This window comes from Pelodiscus sinensis, chromosome 22 (genome assembly GCF_049634645.1).
Source record: "Pelodiscus sinensis isolate JC-2024 chromosome 22, ASM4963464v1, whole genome shotgun sequence".
Taxonomy (NCBI): Eukaryota; Metazoa; Chordata; order Testudines; family Trionychidae; genus Pelodiscus; species Pelodiscus sinensis.
The window spans coordinates 10,199,177-10,220,229 of record NC_134732.1 but is presented as its reverse complement, the minus strand read 5'-3'; the positions used below and the strand labels follow the sequence as shown (position 1 = coordinate 10,220,229).

The window sequence follows — 21,053 nt, the reverse complement described above, 5'->3', positions numbered from 1 at the left end:
ACTGTCCTCATGGCGCCATGTGTGCTTATAAATACCAATGACAACATCTGGACACTTGAAAGCCACTCACTAGGGCACCAATGCTCTGAGGCTGAGCTAATTGGATCCTCCTAGATTTAGTGATGAAAGAATCCATTTTGTTGGGAGTCAATGATTTTGCAAGAAAAAGTAGGAATAAGGGGAGACCCTTGAGGATGAACAGAATCCAGGGACAAGGAAAGGAACCATTTTTCTGCCTCTACATAAGTTATTATTTTCTACACTCCCTAGCAGTATTTCCTGTAAACTGAGCACTTGGGTGGCCACCCAGAAGAGAATCATGTGCCACCCACCTGATTGGCAGAGTGTCCACATCCACCAACATGTGTTTCTATTAGTAGTGCGCATCTTCACTTGCCTTGGTACACATAACAACTTTTATTCCACACACAGATGGAAACATTAGAGGGAACATTGCCCCCACAGTCCTGCCTGATACCATTTCATATATTATAAAATCCCAGTGTTTCTGCCCAAATTGTAGCAGTGTGTTCATTTACCCAGGGTTCTCTATCTATTGAAAATCATCCAGTTATAAATATTCTCCATGGCTGCTGCAACTCTCACCAAGAAGAGTGGCAGCCCTACAAACATGGTATTTCCACTGTCAGGTTTGACAGGGTGCAGGTCTGGTAGCCACGACTGAAGTAGTGAGCATGTTCTTCACCAAAATTTAACGACTCTGCCCCAGTACTGGGGGCACATGGGGAAATTGGTACATGCACAACACTTTAATGGACAAAGAAAACAAGGACTTTACCTGCTCGCCGACTTTCCCTGTCCGCCCAGGATGGCCTGGCTCACCCTGCATTGAGATGGAGAGAGGTATCACAGAAGGCTAACTCAGTCCTGCTTTGTCTAAAGTCTTTTTCGGAAAGGGCTAAATTCCTGGTGTCTTAACAATAGAGTGAATAGAGTGAATGAAAGGCCTAATGAAATGTTTTGGGGGAACAGTGCTCAGTCTAAAATACTGAGTGTTCCAGCACTAATGAGCCTCATGCTATGCCACTGCACCAAACTTGTGCATCAACCCACTTTCGATGAGATCAAGCCTTCAAAATAGGTAACTTTCAAGCTGTCTATATTTTCCAAGAGTCTGTTAACTAGGAAAGTGTCAAGAGTCTGTACTAACATTAGGGATGTCAATGTGTAGACAATACACGATAAGCCTGGGCTTATCAGTTAATCTTGTCGACTACATGCATTCCCACCTCCTTCCCTCCCTCCCCATTCTCTCCCAAGTGAGGGAGTGGGAGCCAGTGTCCATGAAGAGCTGGCTTAAAAGCTGCCAAGGAGCACCCTCTGTCTGCAGGGAGCTCAGACCCCCCACTGACTGGGGCTGCTGCCACGCTGCACTGCTGCCTCTGTACAAGAGGCAGCAGCACAGGGCAGCAAATGGGAGCCAGTCTGCATGGGAAGCTGGTTTTTAAACTTGCTCCCCTCATGGATCAGCTCCATCTGCTATCCTGTGCTGCTGCCTCTGATAGAGGCAGGGAGCTCCCCAGGGTGGGTTGGGGAGCACACTAGCTGCCGCCCCAGTCCTGGAGACTATCCAATTGTCGTGTAATTGCTAAAATTTCATGTGGTTACCTAAGTACTCATTTACATGCTATCTAACATGGCCTATGACTCGATGAAAGATGCCAGATTTTTTGGCTTCCGAGGCCAGATTTTTCAAGAGCACTCAGCTCCCATTTGAGTACTAAAATAATTAACCAAATTTTGAATAGCTCAGTACACAGGGTGCAGAATTCTTAGAAACTTTGAAAATCCAGCCTCTCATAGGGTATGTCTACACTACAAAGTTAAATCGAACTAACGGACATTAGTTCGAATTAACTTTCATAGGCGCTACACTAGTGCTCCGCTAGTTCGAACTTAATTCGAACTAACGGAGCGCTTAGTTCGAACTAGAAAAACCTCTTTTTTACGAGGATTAAGCCTAGTTCGAACGAGCTAATTCGAATTAAGGGGTGTGTAGCCCCTTAATTCGAACTAGTGGGAGGCTAGCCCTCCCCAGCTTTCCCTGGTGGCCACTCTGGCCAACACCAGGGAAACTCGTCTGCCCCCCTCCCGGCCCCGGACCCCTTAAAGGGGCACGGGCTGGCTACGGTGCCCGTGCCAGGTGCAAGCATGCCAGGTGCAAGCCTGCCAGCACCCAGCCAGCAGACCCTGCACCTGGCATGGATCGAGCCACCCACCCAATGCCCCCCAGCGCTCCCCCTCTTCCCGGGACCAGGCTGGCGGCTCCCAGGAGCTTGCCCGGGACCGCAAGAGGCGGGCACCAGCCTGGGCTAGTGCAGACATCGTGGACCTCGTCCACGATCTCCGCACTAGGCACAGGAAAGTGGCCGGCTAGGGCAGGAGAGCTGCCAGCCTGGCCACCCAGGAGCAGGTGTGCAAGAGAATCAAGGGGGTCCACTGAGACTCCCGACCCTGAGCCCTTAGCTTACAATGGCCAACCTGGGTCAGACCAAAGGTCCATCTAGCCCAGTAGCCTGTCTGCCGACAGCGGCCAACCCTAGGGACCCTGGAGGGGATGGACCGAAGACAGTGACCAAGCCATTTGTCTCGTGCCATCCCTCTCCAGCCTTCCACAATCTTGGCCAGGGACACCACTCCTACCCCGTGGCTAATAGCACTCCATGGACCCAACCTCCATCACTTTATCTCACTTCCCTTTAAACTCTGTTCTAGTTCTAGCCTTCACAGCCTCCTGCAGCAAGGAGTTCCACGGGTTGACTCTTTGCTTTGTGAAGAAGAACTTTCAGTTACTAATTTGAAGCCTGCTACCCATTCCTTTCCTTTCGTGTCCTCTAGTCCTTCTTTATGGGAACTAATGAAGAACTTTTCTGTATGCACCCTCTCCACCCAACTCCTGCTTTTAGAGACCTCTATCCTGTCCCCCTTCCGTCTCCTCTTTTCTAAGCTGAAAAGTCCCAGTCTCTTTAGCCTCTCTTCATAGGGGACCTGTTCCCAACCCCTGATCATTTTAGTTGCCCTCCCCTCTCCCAGCCTCTCTCTTCCCCTCTCACACCTCCTTTTCCCAGTCTCCCCCTAGTTTTGTTCAATAAAGACAGATTCCATTTTGGAAGACACGTTATCTTTATTTTGTACATCAAGAAGAGGGGCTACGGAAGGGTAAGTGGAAGGAGGTGAGGGAGGAATGGGGCACGAGCCCCCGATGGGGAGGACTGAGCTGGCTCTGCGGGCTTCTGGGGGTGGAAGCTCTCCTGCAGCCCCCCAATTGCCCCCTCTCCCCAGATGGCAGCCTGCGGCAAGTGCAGCCGGGCTGATGGCCAAGTTCTGTGATGTGCCCAGTGTGGGTACTCCGGGCACTCCAAGCCAGGACTGCTTTGCAAGCGGGCACCCCTGGGAACTGTCTGTCCGGGGTGGGTGTCGGGACCCTTTAAGCATAGCCCTCGGCTAGCCTGAGACAGCATCTCCACGCTCTAGTCCTCCTCTGATGCCCTGCTGGCACTGCTTCCTGCCATCCTTAAGCCCGGTTCAGGGTCCACTTAACGTGGACATGCTAGTTCGAATTAGCAAAATGCTAATTCGAACTAGTTTTTTAGTCTGGATCCGTTAGTTCGAATTAGCTTAGTTCGAATTAACTAATTCGAACTAAGTTAGTTCGAATTAATATTGTAGTGTAGACATACCCAAAATGTTGATTACCTACTGTGGATACTATGAAAAAGTCAACTTCTTGCAATAGTTCAAATAGCTTGGCCAAAGGGTGGGGAGAAAAGCACAGGAATGTATATAGGTCCAGACTGACCATGGAGAACTGTGGGCTATGAGAGAGTTGGTCCAGGGAAGTGTGTCTGAGTAGCTCAGGACAGGCTGTCTAGAAGACAGTCGCTGCTAAACTGGCCTTGTCTCTGGGTCACGGCAGCTGTATTTTCTCAGTCAGCAGATAATGCGACTCCAGATGTGCTGCCAGAACAGATTTTTGTTATTTACTTGTTTAAAGAGCTGCTGCTTTCTTTTTTCTGGGAGTGGGGGTTGTGAAGAGCAGGCTGCTCTCAGAATAGCTCTTCCTGCTGCCAGTGGAGCAGCAGGGACAGGATGGTTAGCACTGCTCCAGAACCAAAACCAGAGAGACAATGGAAAAACAATAAACAACTTACAACAAAAAAATACAACTAGTGTAGAATAAAGCATGTGTGGTTTAAAAACGCACAGTCACTCCGTTCCTCCCCAGAAACCAAGCTAAGGCTGAGTTTCCAGAAGCCCAAGACAGGGAGAAACACAGAGAGAAGAGCAAATCCTCCGTGCCCAGTTTCATTTCTGTGGTGGAAACTGGAAGCCCAGCATGTTAAATGTGATAGGTTCCCGTCTTCATCTCCCCTTCCCCTGCCTCGCATTCCAGCCTATCGACTCTCTGGTGTGAACACCCCTCCTGCTTTACCTTTGGACCATCAGGGCCAGGTTTTCCGGGAAATCCCTTCCTGCCAGGTCGACCCTGAAACATACAAAGGATGATGATTGTAAAAGGCTTACTATTGACTTTGTTCCCAGCTGGGACATGATGCAACTGATAAATAGAGCTGGGTGATTCTTTTTGGTAAATAATAAGTTTACTGAAAAATGCATTTTTGGGGCACAGAAACAGCTTATGAATTTGGGTAAGAGTCAGCAAATAGTTTTGATTGACAAAAAAAAAGCCCAGAAAACCAAAATTTCAAAAACACTATTTAAAAATGTTGACCCAAGCAAAAGGTTTTTTTACCCTTTTTCATTTCACAGAGAAAACCAACAAACAAAAATCAGTTATGGTTAGACACTAATCTGAATTTTTTCAATTCAGAGGCTGAATTGAAAAATCAAAGATTTGCTCAGTTCTGCTTACAAAGTAGAGTCCCCCAAAGAATCCAGCTTATAAACCAATGCAGTCCTTTTAGGCACCAGGGCACAATGCCCTCACCCTTGTTCAGATCTCTGGAAGACTTGGATCCCAGTTCTAGATAGACACCGCATGTGTAAGAATGTCACAATCAGGCAAATTCCATCTCTTTGGCATCACATCAGAAGTGCAGCATGGGCATTGTAAAAAATGAAGAGAAGGTCTTTATTGCTGCCCTTTTAATGCTGGGTACTTATACACTACTATGAATCTGGCGCACGGAGCTTGGGTGGGAGGGGGTGCCGGCCCCGGGCGCACGGAGCTTGGGGGGGAGGGGACGCCGGCCCCGGGCGCTTGGAGGAGGGGGGGGCGCCGGCCCCGGGCGCAGCTATGGGGGGGGGGCGTGCAGGTATGGGGGGGGGCCCGCCCCGCCCCGCCCCCTGGCGCCCGGCGGGCGAACGGCCACGCCCCCTGGCGCCCGGCCACCACCACAGGTTGGGGACCACTGCCCTAATCATTTTGTTACCCTCTGCTGGACTCTCTCCAATACATCAACATCCTTTTTGTAATGGGGAGCCCAGAACTGGATGCAATACTCCAGACTGGCCTCGCCAGTGCTGATTAAAGGGGAAAAATTACTTCTCTAGATCTGCTGTCAATGATCCTTCTAATGCACCCTAATATGCCATTAGCCTTCTTGGCTACAAGAGCACACTGTTGACTCGTATCCAGCTTCTCATCCACTGTAATCCCCAGGTGCTTTTCTGCTGAACTGCTATGTAGCCAGTCGGTCCCCAGTCTGTAACAATGCTTGGGATTCTTCCGTCCCAAGTGCAGGACTCTGCACTTGTCCTTGTTGAACCTCATCAGATTTCTTTTGGTCCAATTCTCCAATTTGTCTAGGTCACTATTCCTGTCTTCCAACTTATCTACCTCTCCCCCTTAGCTTAGTGTCATCCACAAACTTACTGAGGGTGCGATCCATCCCCTCATCCAGGTCATTAATAAAGATGTTGAACAAAACCAGCCCTGGAACTGATCGTTGGGGCACTCCGCTTGATACCGACTGCCAACCAGACATCAAGCCGTTAATCACTACCCATTCAGCTGACAATTTAGCCAGCTTTTTATCCATTTTACAGTCCATTTATCCAATCCATGCTTCCTTAACTTGCTGGCAAGAATACTGTTGGAGACCATATCAAAAGCTTTGCTAAAGTCAAGGTATATCATACCCACTGCCTTCCCCATGTCCATAGAGCCAATTACCTTGACATAGAAGGCCATCAGGTTGCTCAGGCATGTTTTGCCCTTGTTGAAGCCATGTTCTGCCCTTGTTGAAGCCATGTTCACTATTCCTGATCTGTGTCTTAGTAGTGCTTCCTGGATCTCTGCAGTATGAGCTTTGTCAAAGCAGCCTCCCACAGAAGCTAGCTGGGATTTGGGAGCATTAACTACCTGGCAAGAGTGCCCCACCAGTACAAGCTAGAATCCAGCCAACATGAGCTTTCTTGCATCACTGCTAACCAGCATGGTGCAGTGTGAACTGTTGGTTCTGTGCGTGAGTATGTGTGCCCAGTGCCTATCCCCCAACAAAGCAGGAATACACCCCTAAACCAAAGGTCCAGTTAAAACTTATTCCCTGCCTAGGTGAGCTGCTTTAGTTTCTGCTGTAGCTGCTGAAGCTGTATGGATTTATAGCATTGGATCCAAGGAATCAGTCTTTTGTAATAGTCAATACCTCATTTTATAGGGGGTAGTGAAAATCGCAGTATCAGTACACATGGTCAAAACTGTAAATTATATGTGGGGTAAGACACTTCTTTCCTGATCTGTATAGCATTTAAATTTCACTTGGAGGATGAGATTTGGTTACAATGATCCCACAAATATTCTTAGAGGTCATAAAATCCTACAGCAGTGAGTTCCAAAGATATGACAATATTCTTTTTGTTTGTCCCAAATGTACTGCCCTGTTGTTTTGCTTGAGAGTTCCTTACTTTCACATTATGGGGACTTTTAAAGTCTACTGTCCACATCTTTGTATTTCTCAATCCTTCTTTTTTGTTTGCTCTTCTCCTTTCCAAACCAATGCAGCATTCAAATGAGGGCAATGACATATATTTGAATCATGGAAGCCAAAATAGGGATGAATTATGGACCTTGGTTCAAGTCACAGAGTTTGCACTTAGCTCGGAACTGTCCCAAAGTTTGAAGGTATTTATATGGGGCTTTAATCTAGCCCCATCCTGAGTTGAAGATTAAGGTCTTGTCTTCACTACGCGATGGATCGATGCTGCAGCAATCAATCCACCGACGGTCGATTTATTGTGCCTGCTTAAACAGGGTAAATCAATCTCCATTAACTCTGGTATTCCAGAGCACTCTCTCATTAACTCTGGTATTCCATCTTAGTGCACAGAAGACACCATGGAAAGTATGTTGACTTCAGCTTTGCTATTTTCTTAGCTGAAGTTGTGTATGTTAAATCAATAGTGCAGGGAAGGTGTTAGTCTAGACAAGGCCTAAGACATTATATTACCACCAATCAATGTGCCGTGGGGGTCTTTCCAATGATTTCCATGGATGTTAGATCAAGCCCTTGTTGCACATATCCAGTACAATGCTTGCCAGCAAGACCATTCTTTGACTGAAACAGAAGGTTAGAATCTTTCATTTTAATTTCCAACCTCAAATGCCCAGTGAGGTATTCGAAGCTACCTAGTAACTGACCAGGCTACTCGAGAGCAGTGAAACTTACCTCTGGACCAGGGGATCCTGGTGGCCCTATGGGTCCTTCATCTCCCTGAAGGGGGGAAAAAGAAACTAGTGAGAAAATCCTATAGGTCTCTTAGGCTCCAGAAATGCTGGTTTGTAACACAATCATCAGTTCACTGCACACTCCCCTGCTTAAGCATTCGCTGTCTTGTCAGAATGTTTTAACAGTTCCATCCCATCCAACTGGAAAGGAAGAAGATTATCACAGCAGTTCTTTCAAAGAGGGCACCCTCCCCCCCACCACTGAGACAGTCCCTCCCGATTTGCTGCAGTCAGGTTTGTTTATGGAGCCAGCCCAGTGCCAGAGGAATAAACCCAAAGATTAATCCTGGACACCCACTGGAAATTCCCAGAGAAATTAATGGCAACTGTGTGGGTTTACCAAAGGGGAAGATTTGTCCCATAAGATACAATACTTGATCATAGGCATGTGATTAGCTTGGTTTAGCCAAGGAAGAAAACTCTGGAGAGCTCCTTGCTTTTTCGTCTCTGGTGCAAGGTTTCTGACAGGCTTTTGCATATATCAAATGGGCAAATATACTGGGGTTTCTCCTCTACTTGTAAGCAGGACACTAGATTGGTGCCATTATCGAGAGATCCCAAAGGCTTACATGGCAGTTGGGCTTGGCCCTGCATCTTGGCTCCTCGACAGTTTCTGTTTAGTGTGGATCAGATTTAAAGTTTCTAGTAGACCTTCAATTTCTCTAGTAGACCACGGTGACCTAAAGTGCCTAGCCTAAGCCCACAATAGAAAGAGAAATTCAAAGTGCTCTTAGCCCACTCATTGCTCCTGTGGCTTTGAGTTAGACATAAGGACTACTAAGAGAACCCTTTGGCCAAGTGGCTCAAACATGGGATTGGAAATCAAGGATACCTGATTTTGACTCTAATTCACTGTGTGACCTTGGGTGAGCACTTAATACTCTTCCACCTCACAGGGAAGAGGGGTGGATCATGCAGATGAAGTATCAGGGGAGCCGACAGACTCACTGGGTCCCTGGACTTGGTGGGAGGGAGGGTGTGGCTCCGCGTTCTTGGAAGGGACGGGGCTTAGGGCAGCCAGCCCCCAACACTGCCCAGACTGCGCCATGCCTTCCATAGGCCTCAGCGCCATCTGGTGTGCGACACTCGGCTCCAGCGTCAGTTTAAACAGTAGCAACCAGGAACCCCGGGCTTTTTGAATTGCTGGGCCTCAGAGCCGTTGTCCCCTCATCCCTCATCAGTGGGCCTGTGAATTAGTTAATGTTTGTAAAAGCTCTTTTGAATGACAAGCACTAAGAATGATTATTGCTATTATGAAATGCTTTCAGTTCAAGCACTGAATGAGTATTATTTGCACAGGACTACAAATGTACAAGGCTCTTGAAAGACAAAAGACAAGGAGCTTGATTTTCCTCTCAGGCTCATGTAAATCAGGAGAAACAACAGTGAAAACCCTGGAGAGACACTGATGTAAAGCTGTTGTGCGAAAGAGGAGAATGAAGCTCATTGGCTCTGCCCTAAAGTGTTTCCAATAAGGGTCACTGAAGTCAATGGCAATTCCCCTTCAGAGGAGCGGAATTAAGCCTGGGATGGTGGCACAACACGATGAGTGGAGGCAGCAGACACAGGACTATGCAGCAATAAGGGCATGTGCACACAGTGGAGAAGCACGGGTATTTTCAGCCCATGCATGAGGGAGTATTTGCTTCCAGGTGCAGCTGGAGCAAAGGACTGGAAGTTTGGGTCCCACTTAGGCACAAGATTAATGTGATTAGAAAGGGAAAGTGTCTTGGACCAGAACTGCATATGGCCTCAGAAGCCATGTGCACACTTACTTCTTGGCCAGGCTGTCCCCTTGGCCCAGGTAAACCTCGCGCCCCAGGCTTCCCCTGCAATGGATCCAAAAGAAAAGATTCTCAGAAATAAGCTGTGAGGGTCCATTCAAGTGAGACAGGTCTCTCTTTCCAACACACATTGCCACAGGACAGGATCCAATGTCAATTTTGTTTCAGAAAAAAAAAAAAAAAAAGAAAAATCCCATTCTTGGAGGGACCTCAAGCCAAACAAACCAAACCAGCGTCTCAGCCAGACCAATCTCCAGGGCTTTTCCCCCACCCCACTTCCCACATCTGTGTTTTCATTGGCTGTTTCCAACTCAGCACAAGGTTTCTATCTGAGAACTGCTCACCTTCAGGCCTTCAGGGCCATTTTGTCCTGGTGGACCAATATCCCCTGGAAAGCCCTACAGAGAATCAGAAACAGTTGGCATTACATTAGAGAGCTTTCTGGAAAGGCTTCCTGTGTTCTTCTAAGAGCTCGGCCAAAGATTTAACTTGATGCGGTGTGTTGTGACATTCATTATTTGCTGGCACGGCGCACATACAGGCCACTGTGGGGCATCCGCAGGGACTGAAGCAGCTTTGAAATCACCAGATGAAATTTAACATGTGGTGGGGGGTAACACAGTAGACAAATGATCTTAGGTTATTGGTTTAAGCAAGAATAAAGCACCCTTTCCATCACCAGCCCCTTTTTGGTCCATCTCTTTGGAAAATTCACAATTGTAAGGGCCTCCCTCTCATCACATAGTTAAAAATAGCAATTTGGTTTTTAGTTCATCGTTAGGAGTGAGTATGTAATCTCACATCTCAGAGACATGAACTGCCCACCTGAATGACAGAGGGAAGGAGGCTAGGAATCGAGAAAGGTGCTGACATGCTCATTAGCTGCTGTCTTTAACCAAACAATGGCGCCCTTTCCACCCACAACTCACTCACTGAGGAAACAAAGGAATCCATAGTCATTTCCAACAGAAACAAGGAACAAGGATTACTAAGCGATACCACTCAACAGAGAGTCATTCCAGACCCAGCAAAATACCAGAACCCCGATGAAAGGAAAACAGTTTATCAGCCAGCACTGCAAGTGCTCACGGCGTACATTCTCTGATCATTAATAAGCAAGTGAATCACAAATGTGCTGCAGAGAAATTGATCTTGTACTTGAACGCATCACAATGTGGTTTTGGGTGAGGGCAATAGGATTGTCTTCCTCTAATATGAACATATTTGACTAAAAAGATTCCCAGGTAACTCACATCTGAGGAGAAATGGATAAACAGGGAAGGACTGAGACCCACTATAGTACAATGATGAACCAGCTGTTCTCACCGTGACTGATGTATGATCTTCCAGAGTAGAAGAGTGGACCCCCAGTCCTCTCCTCTGGCCAATAAGGGGAAGGCATGGAAACGTTCTGGAAGGGTTTGACTCAGGAAATGAGCTCTTTCCCTGGGAAGTGGACAGCAGCAGAAGATAGGCTAGAGAGCTGCATGGTGAGCAGAGAGTGACCAAGATAGCTATGGAACATTGCTTGGACAGACCAAGATGCTCCATGGGAAAGGAGAGGGAACTGGGTTCTGCCAGTAACTTGTTGTGTGTCCTTGGGCAACTCGCTTCAACTTTCTAGGGATAGTGTCATGCCCTGTTTGCATGCCCTTTCTTAGTGCGCTTTGAAATCCATGGAGGAAGAGGTGCTAAACACTATGGCTGTGTCTAGACTACATGCGTCTGTTGGCAGAGGCATGTAGATTAGACACATAGGCAAAGTCAAATGAAGCCGCGATTTAAATGATCGCGGCTTCATTTAAATTTACATGGCTGCCGCGCTGAGCCGACAAACAGCTGATCAGCTGTTTGTCCGCTCAGTGCGCTAGTCTAGACGCTCCCCTGCCAACATCAAAGCCCTTTGTTGGCAGCCCCGTTATTCCTCGTGGGATGAGGTTTACCGGGGCTGCCGACAAAGGGCTTTGATGTCGGCAGGGGAGCGTCCAGACTAGCGCGCTGAGCCGACAAACAGCTGATCAGCTGTTTGTCGGCTCAGTGCAGCAGCCATGTAAATTTAAATGAAGCCGCGATCATTTAAATCGCGGCTTCATTTGACTTTGCCAAACAAACAAATCTACATGGCTCCATCGACGGAGCCATGTAGTTTAGACGTACCCTATTAGGCTATGTCTAGACTGCATTGTAAAATTGAAAAAATTGAGTATCCTTTTTTGATTTAATTTCAAAAGAAGTTATTTCAAAATTTGGCATATCTACCCATTGCCAAATTTCGAAATAAAGTGCTCTTTTGAGCCATCCCTGATTCCTCATAGAAAGAGGCTTACAGAGATGGTGAAAGAGTGCGTCTGCTATTTCAAAATTTTTTCCAAAATAGTGGAAGTGTTCCTCGGATGCAGGATTGCTATTTCGGGATACTTTCGGTATCCTGGCATAGCAATGCAGTCTAGACGTGGCCTGAGTTATTTAAGTGATTGTAGGAAGACACTTTTTCAGTGAATATGAGGCTGCACAAGGGGATCAAAACAAAAAAATGGAGGGCAGGCCTGTCTGCCAGGCTGAACTTCCTATTACAAGAATCTTTGTGGGCACATTCTCAGTATGATAAGAAAACAAATGACAATAAGTGGGACTTTGGTTGCACACTCTAAGGTAGAAACTTAAAATACAATGAGTGGAATGTTTTTAAGCTTGTTCAGTTACAGACTCCCATGGCTACCCCTCTGAGACTCCAAGGTAGAGAGAGGGTAGGAACGGGCAGACTAAGAGGACTGTATCCTCTTGGTCTCACTAAAGATCACTGCAGCTGGAATGTGCGAGGGGCCTCCTGCACAGTATGCAATTTTGATTTTGGAGCCCCCCAGAGATTGCATGGGGTAGAGAAGGAGGGGACTGTATAAAGGCAATGCACAGAGAGGTACTTATGCAGCTGCCAACCTGACAGTGCAGCACTCTGACAGGTTGTGAGTGAGGTGCCTTGACAGTGCATTTCAGTGCAGCACTATGACTATGAGTTCAACACAAATTTGCCTGTTCTTAGGCAACAACGGCCCCCACATCCACAGGATGAGGATGGATGAGTCAGGAGCAAATAATTCCAGCTAATCTATAGATGGATCCATCTGAAGAGCAGTTTCCTTGACTGTCAGGGAGAAGAGAATCTCTATGATTCCTAAATGAAAAAAACCCCAAGCTAGAGTTCAAAGGAGGCTGCTCCTCAGTAGCAAAGTTGCCTGCAGCTGTCAAATGTCTGTTACGTGAAAGGGAAAATGAGAAAAGGTTGCTTAGGAAGTTGGGGAATCATGAAGGTTAGACAATGAAGAGAGGCAGCAGAAATCAACAAATGAAAGGACTGTTCAGACAAGAAGGCACATACCTCAGGGCCGGGTGATCCTGGAAATCCAACTGGACCTTTGTCACCAACCTTTCCCTGCAAAATCAGAACACAAGGGTGAATGCAAGACAGCTGCAGGCTGCTGAGATTGCTGTTTAGAATAACATCCACCCTGCCGAGCTGTCTTTCCAGCTGGGCACTGAACTCTTTAGAGGCAAGGTTAGGAAGCAGAAGATGGTTCAAGACATTACTTACAGGGGGACCTGGCTTCCCTCGGGCTCCTGGTGTCCCAGGGAAACCCTGACTGCCCTGGGAAACAGAGAAACAAGTTTTCAGTAAATGGAATTAAACAAACACAAAATAAGCACTGCATAAAAACATGCACACCCCATGTTTCTGCAATCATGAGAGACGCTTTTCTTCCTGACAGCACCAGTGATAGCCAGTGCTTTGGAGGTCATGACCACGGCACAGCAGGACACGGTAGAACAGATTAAGCCTGCCAGGTATAGGCCTTTCTCTTTTCACTTGGTGCTTTCCTGCACCAGGGTCCCACAGCATGGGCAATGAGTGGAGAAAGAGTCAGTTGGACTGCCTGCCTCATGGGGGTGCATGGTCTCATCACCAATACAAGGCTGGAGAAGACTTTCCTGAAGGGTCAAAAGGGGAGGACTTCAGGAGTCCCTAATTTAATGAGGACTGGGTTCCAGAAGGACACCTATAATTAACATTGCTGTGCATTTGCACTTCTCTCTCTAGCATCCTCTTTGTTCTCACTCTCATAGGGTATGTCTACACTCCCACCCTAGTTCGAACTAGGGTGGTTAATGTAGGCAACCGGAGTTGCAAATGAAGCCCGGGATTTGAATTTCCTGGGCTTCATTTGTATGTTGCCGGGCGCCGCCATTTTTAAATGTCTGCTAGTTCGGACTCCGTGCCCGTGGCATGAACTAGGTAGTTCGGATTAGGCTTCCTATTCCGAACTACCATTACTCCTCGTGGCAACCTTTTTTTTTAATTTATTTTGCTCAACTAATTTTTTTTCCTGCCATGTTCGGGATTTTTTGTGAAAGTATCTGGCAACCCTATCTGTAGGAAGGACGCACCTTATTTTCCTATACACAACTGCATGTTAGAAAACTGCATTCGACTGACATCAGTTCCAGAAGATCTCAGAGTTATGCAGACTGGGGGAGGGGGGAGTGTCTGAAGGTATAATGCAAACAGGCCTGCTGACTGGGAGGGGCAAAGGGGGCAATTGCGTTGAGGCCCGTTGATTCTTAAGGGCCCAAGGCTCAAAGCCACCAGCCCCTTTAGAATCACCATCTGAGCACAATGTGGTGTGCTCCAAAGCCCCAGGGAGATGGGGTGCCACGCTCTCCAGGTGGCACTGGGGGCTGGTTGCCCCAGCACTGCCCTTTCCACTGAGGCCCTGCCCCTTCCAGGAATGGGAAAACCCCTCCCCCCATTGACCAGGGGCTGGCAATCCTTTTGGCTCCCCTGAATGCAAATAACTGTGTCTTTATGACAGAAGGAACCAGAGTTTTCAAAAGAACATGGGTTAAATATGAGCTGAGAATGCTGGTAGCTATGCTTGTTATCTATGTAAGAAGAAAAATGGAAAGCAATTACCTTGTCTCCTTGGAATCCAATATCTCCTGGAACACCTGGCAGTCCCTGATCACCCTGAATACACATCACCAAAGAAAGTTACAATATACACTATCACTGGCAAAACAACCCGGGTCCAAAGGAAATTATATGGTGTATTGCATGGCAGAAATTTCATTTCAGGCCCCTTTCAAACAGAACTGGTGACAAACCAAGGGTTGTATAATCCATCATAACAACCCTGAGTAACATATGTCTTTTCCAACAACAAATTTGAACTGAGAAACAAAATCATAAGAGAAAGAAAATATGACTACCCCGTGCCTGCTGTGAAAAATTTTAAGAGAGACGGCTACAGGCTGCTTTCCCCTTGCTAGTAGCAAACACGTAAGTGATGACATTTCAAAATACAGTCATCTTATTTATTGGGAAATGGAACTTTTCTCTTTGATTATTCTCTACATAGCCAGACTCCTTGGGGTTTCTGAAGGCAAGGCCTGGAGCTAGGAGCTTTGATCAACCTTCCCTATAAAAGTACTGCAAATGTACTGAAATCTCACAGTTGCAACCTACTACAGAAATCTATGCTGGGATTTGCAAAGGGGTTTAAGAACTCAATACTAATTTACTTTCAACGAGACTTAGATCCCTTTGAGAATAACCGCCATGAAGCCAGATTAAGAAATGGACAGGCTAGCACTGAGCTGTCAGGGAGCTGATTCAATATGGGACCTTTGTTTTCTCCAACTTGGAAGAGATCCCTCCTCTCTGGGCACTGAAAAACAATGGTCTCACCAGGAGGATTGATTAGGAAATCAGATTTGGGAATGGAGAGGAGAGGGGAGAGAGAAAAGCTTCTTTCTCCAACAGAAATGTGAAATACTTTATAAAAGTTTTACATGCTGATAAGGCCAGATAGCACAAAATGTTACGGAGGCTATGTCCCATATACAATGTCCACTTCATCCAGACCTGGCTTTCTTATGAGAGTGCAACACAGAGAAACACATATAGCTATACTTCCAAATGGAATCTGTGTATGGAAGAAAGATGGATTTTAGATTTAGATTCACAGACTTGCAGTACTGGAAAAAAAGGGCCAAGGAAGAAAGATCTACTCTAACACCCTACCAGCCAAGCACTCAATTATTATGGAGCGTAATGAGCATGACTGTTTCTCTAAATGCACAGAAGATTACTGGAAATACTACCACTTAGTTAAGACAAACTCTGAGCATGAGAATCATTAGAGATGGAAAAGTCCTATAGCATGACCTGGCCCATCTCCTTGCTAAGAGCTGATTGTTCTAATTTTCTAATCTTTTGTCCACTAGAGCTTTCCAAATCCCAAGTGGCTAGGATGTCATTCTATGCCGTGAGAGGATGGGAGAGCACTCTGGGATAAAGAAAGCCACAAGAAAACGTGTGTTTGTTTCATAACTGAGCTGATAAGATAAGCTACTTAAAAAGGAACCTACATGGAGGTCCCAGACGTGCACAGGTTAAAAAGATTCCAACTAAAGACTGAAGTGAGTGCTTGTGGATGGAAGTGATACTTCCTCCTATATAAAAGCCACTGATGAGGAAGGGTTGAGATAGGGTAACAAGTTTAAGGGCAGCAGAAAAAGGCACACACACCTCTGAACTCTAACTGGGGCCCAGACAAAGCATACACATTATTATGTACAATACAGCTTTGTGTCTGGGCACAAGCAGTGTAGGGCAGCCCACCTACAATTATTATTATTCAAAACCAAAACATATTTGACTTCTAGAGTTAGGAAGTGCATTAGTCTTAATTGCCTGGAGCTCACCAAATCTAAGTCTGTATCAGAACTTCATGACACAGGCCTGTGTCTCTAATGTTAGTAACAAAATAATGGCTGGGGGGGGAGGGGGAGACAAACCTTGGTTAAAAGGAGAAGTGATAATGCTATAAGGAAAAGCTCAAAAGGCTGGACTCCTGAAGTGAGGGAGAACATGCCATAGTGGGCTTACAGCAGGAGTGTTTGATCAGTAGTGGTGTTCAAGTGTTTCATGTTGTGCCGATAAAGAGAAATGTCAGCAGTGAATCAATCTGAAAGGCTGCTGTCAAAGCAACAGCCAGCACAACAGGATTCCAGAGGGGAGATGCAATCTAGGAAATTATTGTTTTGCTGTTAGGGTGTTAATGCTCTGAGTACAGGGACGGAGAATACTTTTCTGTGCAAAATTCTCATAGTGCCCTGAGATGCTTTCAGCCTATCACCCTTCTTACAGAGGTCTTCTGTTTAGCAGCACAAAGGGAGATCCCATCCTAGGCCTACAAAGGTACTTTTATGAATCAGAAACTTCAGGAGTTCCAACAGGATGGGTTCATAAAACTCGATCATGTGGAACAAATAAGTATAGACCTTCTCATTCTTTGCACATCACGTTTTCCCATGATTTACACTTTGCTTAATGCAAGGGCAACTGTTGGGTTTACATGGTAGCTCAATCTGCCCTTTTTGTATGTGCAAAAGCTATACATTGAGACACACCAGCAGAGCCATGACGATGCATCAAGGAAGGAAATGACAGTTTGTGGGAAATGGGAAAGAGTAAATAACAAATAAAAGATTATGTTAAGGAACCCAGTTCCCAGTTTGGATGTGTCGAGAGGCACAAAAGCAGATTAGTTATGGACAGTCCTGGATTATCTTTATGGAACTAACCACTATTTTTGGAACAAAGAAGTTCCCCATAAGATCTCATAATGAGGACAAAGGACCCCTGCATGGAAGGGTTTGGGTTGCCTGGTTTATGTTAGACTAGAGTCTGTACCCATTGTCACTAAACTCGAAGGGTATGTCTACACTGTGTCACTATTTTGGGATAAATCCAGTATCCTGAAATAGCTATTCCACATCTTAACAGCATGCCCATTATTTCGAAATAACTTTAGAAATATCAGGCACACTATTCTGATGTCCCCGTAAACCTCGTTCCATGAGGATTAAAGGACATTTTGGAATAGTGGTTTATTTCTAAATTTGGCGCTGTGTAGACTGCACCAAATTATGAAATAAGCTATTTCAAAATACACTTGAAATAAGTTACACAATTTGCTTAGCTAAATTGCATAGATTATTTAGAGCTAAGGGTGCAGTGTAGATGCACCCTTTTGGGTACACTTACACAGCAGCATTATTTCAGAATAACTGACGTTATTCCGAAATAACAAAGAGCATGTCCACACTGTAAACCATTATTTTGAAATAATGGTGAGCTGGAGGACTTCTTACTCTGACTCCTGGTAACCCTCATTTTACGAGTAAGGAAAGTCAAAGGAAGGAAGAGTGTTCTCCCTTCGGCTTCTTGCTGTGTAGACAGCACCAAAAGCCTAGTTAAGCTACTTTGACTTAAGCTGTGCAATTGACATAGTTTAAATTGTTTAGCTTATTCTCGCGTTAGCCCTGCTGTACAGATGCACCCTTAAAGACTGGGGGTATAGAGCCACTAGCCAAGCGAGGCCTACACTATGTACATGTGTCCAGCTGCTATCCATGATGCCAAACAGTCTATAACAGGGGTGGGCAAAAGGGCCTCTGCGGGCTGCATCCAGCCCGCCAAGTGGGTGGATCCGGCCTGCGGAGGCCCTGCTGTTCCCCCTCTCCAGGCCAATTAGGGCTTGGGGGTAGGGGAGCACCAGAAGCCTCCTCTGCTCTCCCCCCCACCCTGCAAGCAGCACGTGGCACTTCAAAATGCCACGTGCTCCTGGCAGGGTGGGAAGAGGATTTGCACACTCCCGCACCCCCAGGCCAATCAGGGCCTGAGGTGAGGGAGCTGTGTGAAACTTCCTTCACCCTGCCCCTGCCCTGCGAGTGCCACATGCTCCTCGCAGGGCGGGAGGAGGCTGCCCATGCTCCTCCGTCCCCAAGCCCTGATTGGCCTAGAGGTGGGGGAGCATGCCAAGCCTATTCCAGGGCATGGGTGCCTAGTGGGAAGGGGGGGGCAAAGTGCCTCCCCCCTGCCACAGAAATCATTGAAGTGGCCCCTGGGCAAAAGTTATTGCCCACCCCGGTCTATAGCATTTAAGCAGCGTCGCTGGAGAGTGAGTGTGTGTGTGTGTGGCATTGATTAGGCACATTTTGTTGCAAAGCATACAGATAACTTTTAATTCCTCTGCTGAGTTGCATCATACAATCAGAGTGAATTCTTGTGCTCAGATGGGGGATAACTACTCAAAGGGCTTGGGGCAGACCTCCCTGGCAAAGGGGTGAAGGGAACTTTCCTTCACCATGGGAAAAACAACCCAAGATCTGGAGTAGGCCATGTGCTTCTCCTGTAACTGTCTGGGTTAGAAAACTGTAATAGTAGGGTTTAACATGACCCTGCAACTGTATAACTAAAGTAACTCTAGCTATCTCTAGGAAAATCCTGTAAACCGCAGCTCTGAGGAGAGCATTGCTAGGCCTACCATTAATTCCCAGTTTCCCTCTGGAGTGGTATGGCTCCCACATTAGGAATTCCAGCCTGCTGGCTTGTCACCACCTAAGAACATGCCCTCACGCTTCTGCAATTCCAAGCATAAAGGTACAGCAAAATGGGGGAATCTCCATGACGACAGACATGCACACACAGAGCCAAGTTTTGCAAGCTCTGATGGAAGGTGATAGAACCCACCTTTGCCAAGCAGGATGCGGAACACTCTCAAAAGCCTCATTCCCTTCCAGACCTGTGCTCGTCAGCAAAAAGTGACAGATGGAATGAATTAGGCCAATCAAGGCTGCTCTCATCTAAGTTGAGTTAATCATTACAAAAGGATGCTGATTGCTGTCAGGGTGGTGGGGGCAAGTGATACACCACTCATGCTGATCCAGCATTTCAGTCTTCAGATAGGCTACATCTAGACTGGCATGGTTTTCCGCAAATGCTTTTAACGGAAAAGTTTTTCTGTTAAAATCATTTGCGGAAAAGAGCGTCTGGATTGGCACTTTTTGCGGAAAAGTGTCCGTGCCAATCTAGACACGGTTTTGCAGAAGAAAGCCCCGATCGCAATTTTTGCCATTGGGGCTTTTTTGCACAAAACAGTTTTTAGCTGTCTACACTGGCCCTCTTGCGCAAAAACATTTGCACAAGAGGGCTTTTTCCCGAGAGGGAACAGCATAGTAATTGAGCAAGAACACTGACAATCTTACATTAGATCGTCAGTGTTCTTCCGCAAATTCAAGCAGCCAGTGTAGACAGCTGGCAAGTTTTTCTGCAAAAGCAATTGCTTTTGCAGAAAAACTTGCCAGTCTAGATGCAGCCATACTGTCTAGCATCTGGGACATGTATCTTATAGCTCCACACAGGACTGGAGTTTAACTCCACATTCTCCAGAGGAGAGCAGAGCTAATGCTTTCATCTCTTCTTCTCCCTGCCCCCCATTTTGCAATAGACTGCCCCCCCTGCAATGAATTCTTCAGTCACTCTGCATTCCTAGACAGGGCAACTGCCTTCCAAGAGTCTATCTCAGCTTTTTACATAAGACCCAGCCCATGCTAGGACAAGACTCTAGAATCTGAGTTAGGAGTCAGTATGGATGCCCAGCCAGAATAGAGATACTCAACAAATCGGACAGTTTCTTTCTCCTGAGCCTGAAAGCCATACATACTAGCTAGCAAAAAGGCTGTAAGGTGGTATGGTTCACATGCAAACTCAACCTGGTTTACATATGAAGCCTTTCAAAGGTGACTACTCACTTTGGGTGCCTAAGACACCTAAAAGGAGACCCTATTATGTTGTCCACGATTGGGCACCTAAGCTCACTAGACACTTGGAAATCTTGGTGTGGTTCCTTATTGTTTTGTGGGCAGGATTGTTAAGAAGACTGTCAGAGATGAGATCTCCCATCTATATCTGCTGTGCACATGAGTCAGGCAGTCCTACTTCCCAGGTGTGTTTTTGGCTGGACATTCTAAAGCACACTATACCATGGGAAAACATACTGCACCCAGCACCTCGGGCATAGCCTGCTTCATACAGCGTGCTCTCCTGAGGAAGCCTGGGCCTCAGACACAAACATGGCTGTGCAGTGGTGCACAAGCAGGGCTTGAGGACAGACTTCACCAGGCCTGGAGGGAGCAGCTCTGGGTCTCCAGAAGGGGTAGGGCATCAGGTGGAAGGGGCAACAGCTGGAAGTGCTGTGCTTTTTTAAATTGCCAGGCCCCTTTGCCTCCCTCCCCTCTATTGGCCACCCTGTGCACAAACCAACACACTTGACACATAGTTGTGTAACACCAGTGCTGCTGTACTGTGTTGGCTGTATCTAGGTCTAGCTGAGTGTGTGACAGCCAGGTTATGCAAGAGGTTTTTTCTGTGATATGGAGAACCTCAGTGTGTTCAACCAATGAGTTCTCCATAGCCTTAGCCATCACACCCAACAGAGAGGGATTTGTATTTGTCAGGAGGTGATAGTGGTATGAATAACTATCTTCTTGCAAAGGCAGCATCCAGAAAAGGACAAATGCTGGCAACATTCCAGAAACAGTGGGTAAACAAATCCTCACACAAGACAGACACCAAGGGGTGAGGATCAGGGTTTGGATAAAGGAGACAGTGGAAGGTAGTGATGAAGTCAAGATCTGACAGACAGAAGAGAGATATTATG

At 46.6% G+C, this 21,053-nt stretch overlaps 1 protein-coding gene across 3 annotated transcripts in view; it reads right to left on the bottom strand.

Annotated features, from left to right (window-relative positions):
* Positions 1-21,053, bottom strand: part of COL27A1 (collagen type XXVII alpha 1 chain) — a 305,308-nt gene that overhangs the window by 152,542 nt on the left and 131,713 nt on the right. For all 3 annotated transcript variants that reach the window (XM_014580186.3, XM_014580187.3, XM_014580190.3), the window contains 8 exons: positions 14,459-14,512; positions 13,082-13,135; positions 12,869-12,922; positions 9,837-9,890; positions 9,484-9,537; positions 7,650-7,694; positions 4,454-4,507; positions 800-844 (listed from right to left, as the gene is read on the bottom strand). In XM_014580186.3, coding sequence (XP_014435672.2) covers positions 800-844; positions 4,454-4,507; positions 7,650-7,694; positions 9,484-9,537; positions 9,837-9,890; positions 12,869-12,922; positions 13,082-13,135; positions 14,459-14,512 — 414 coding nt within the window. The remainder of the gene's footprint in view (positions 1-799; positions 845-4,453; positions 4,508-7,649; positions 7,695-9,483; positions 9,538-9,836; positions 9,891-12,868; positions 12,923-13,081; positions 13,136-14,458; positions 14,513-21,053) is intronic.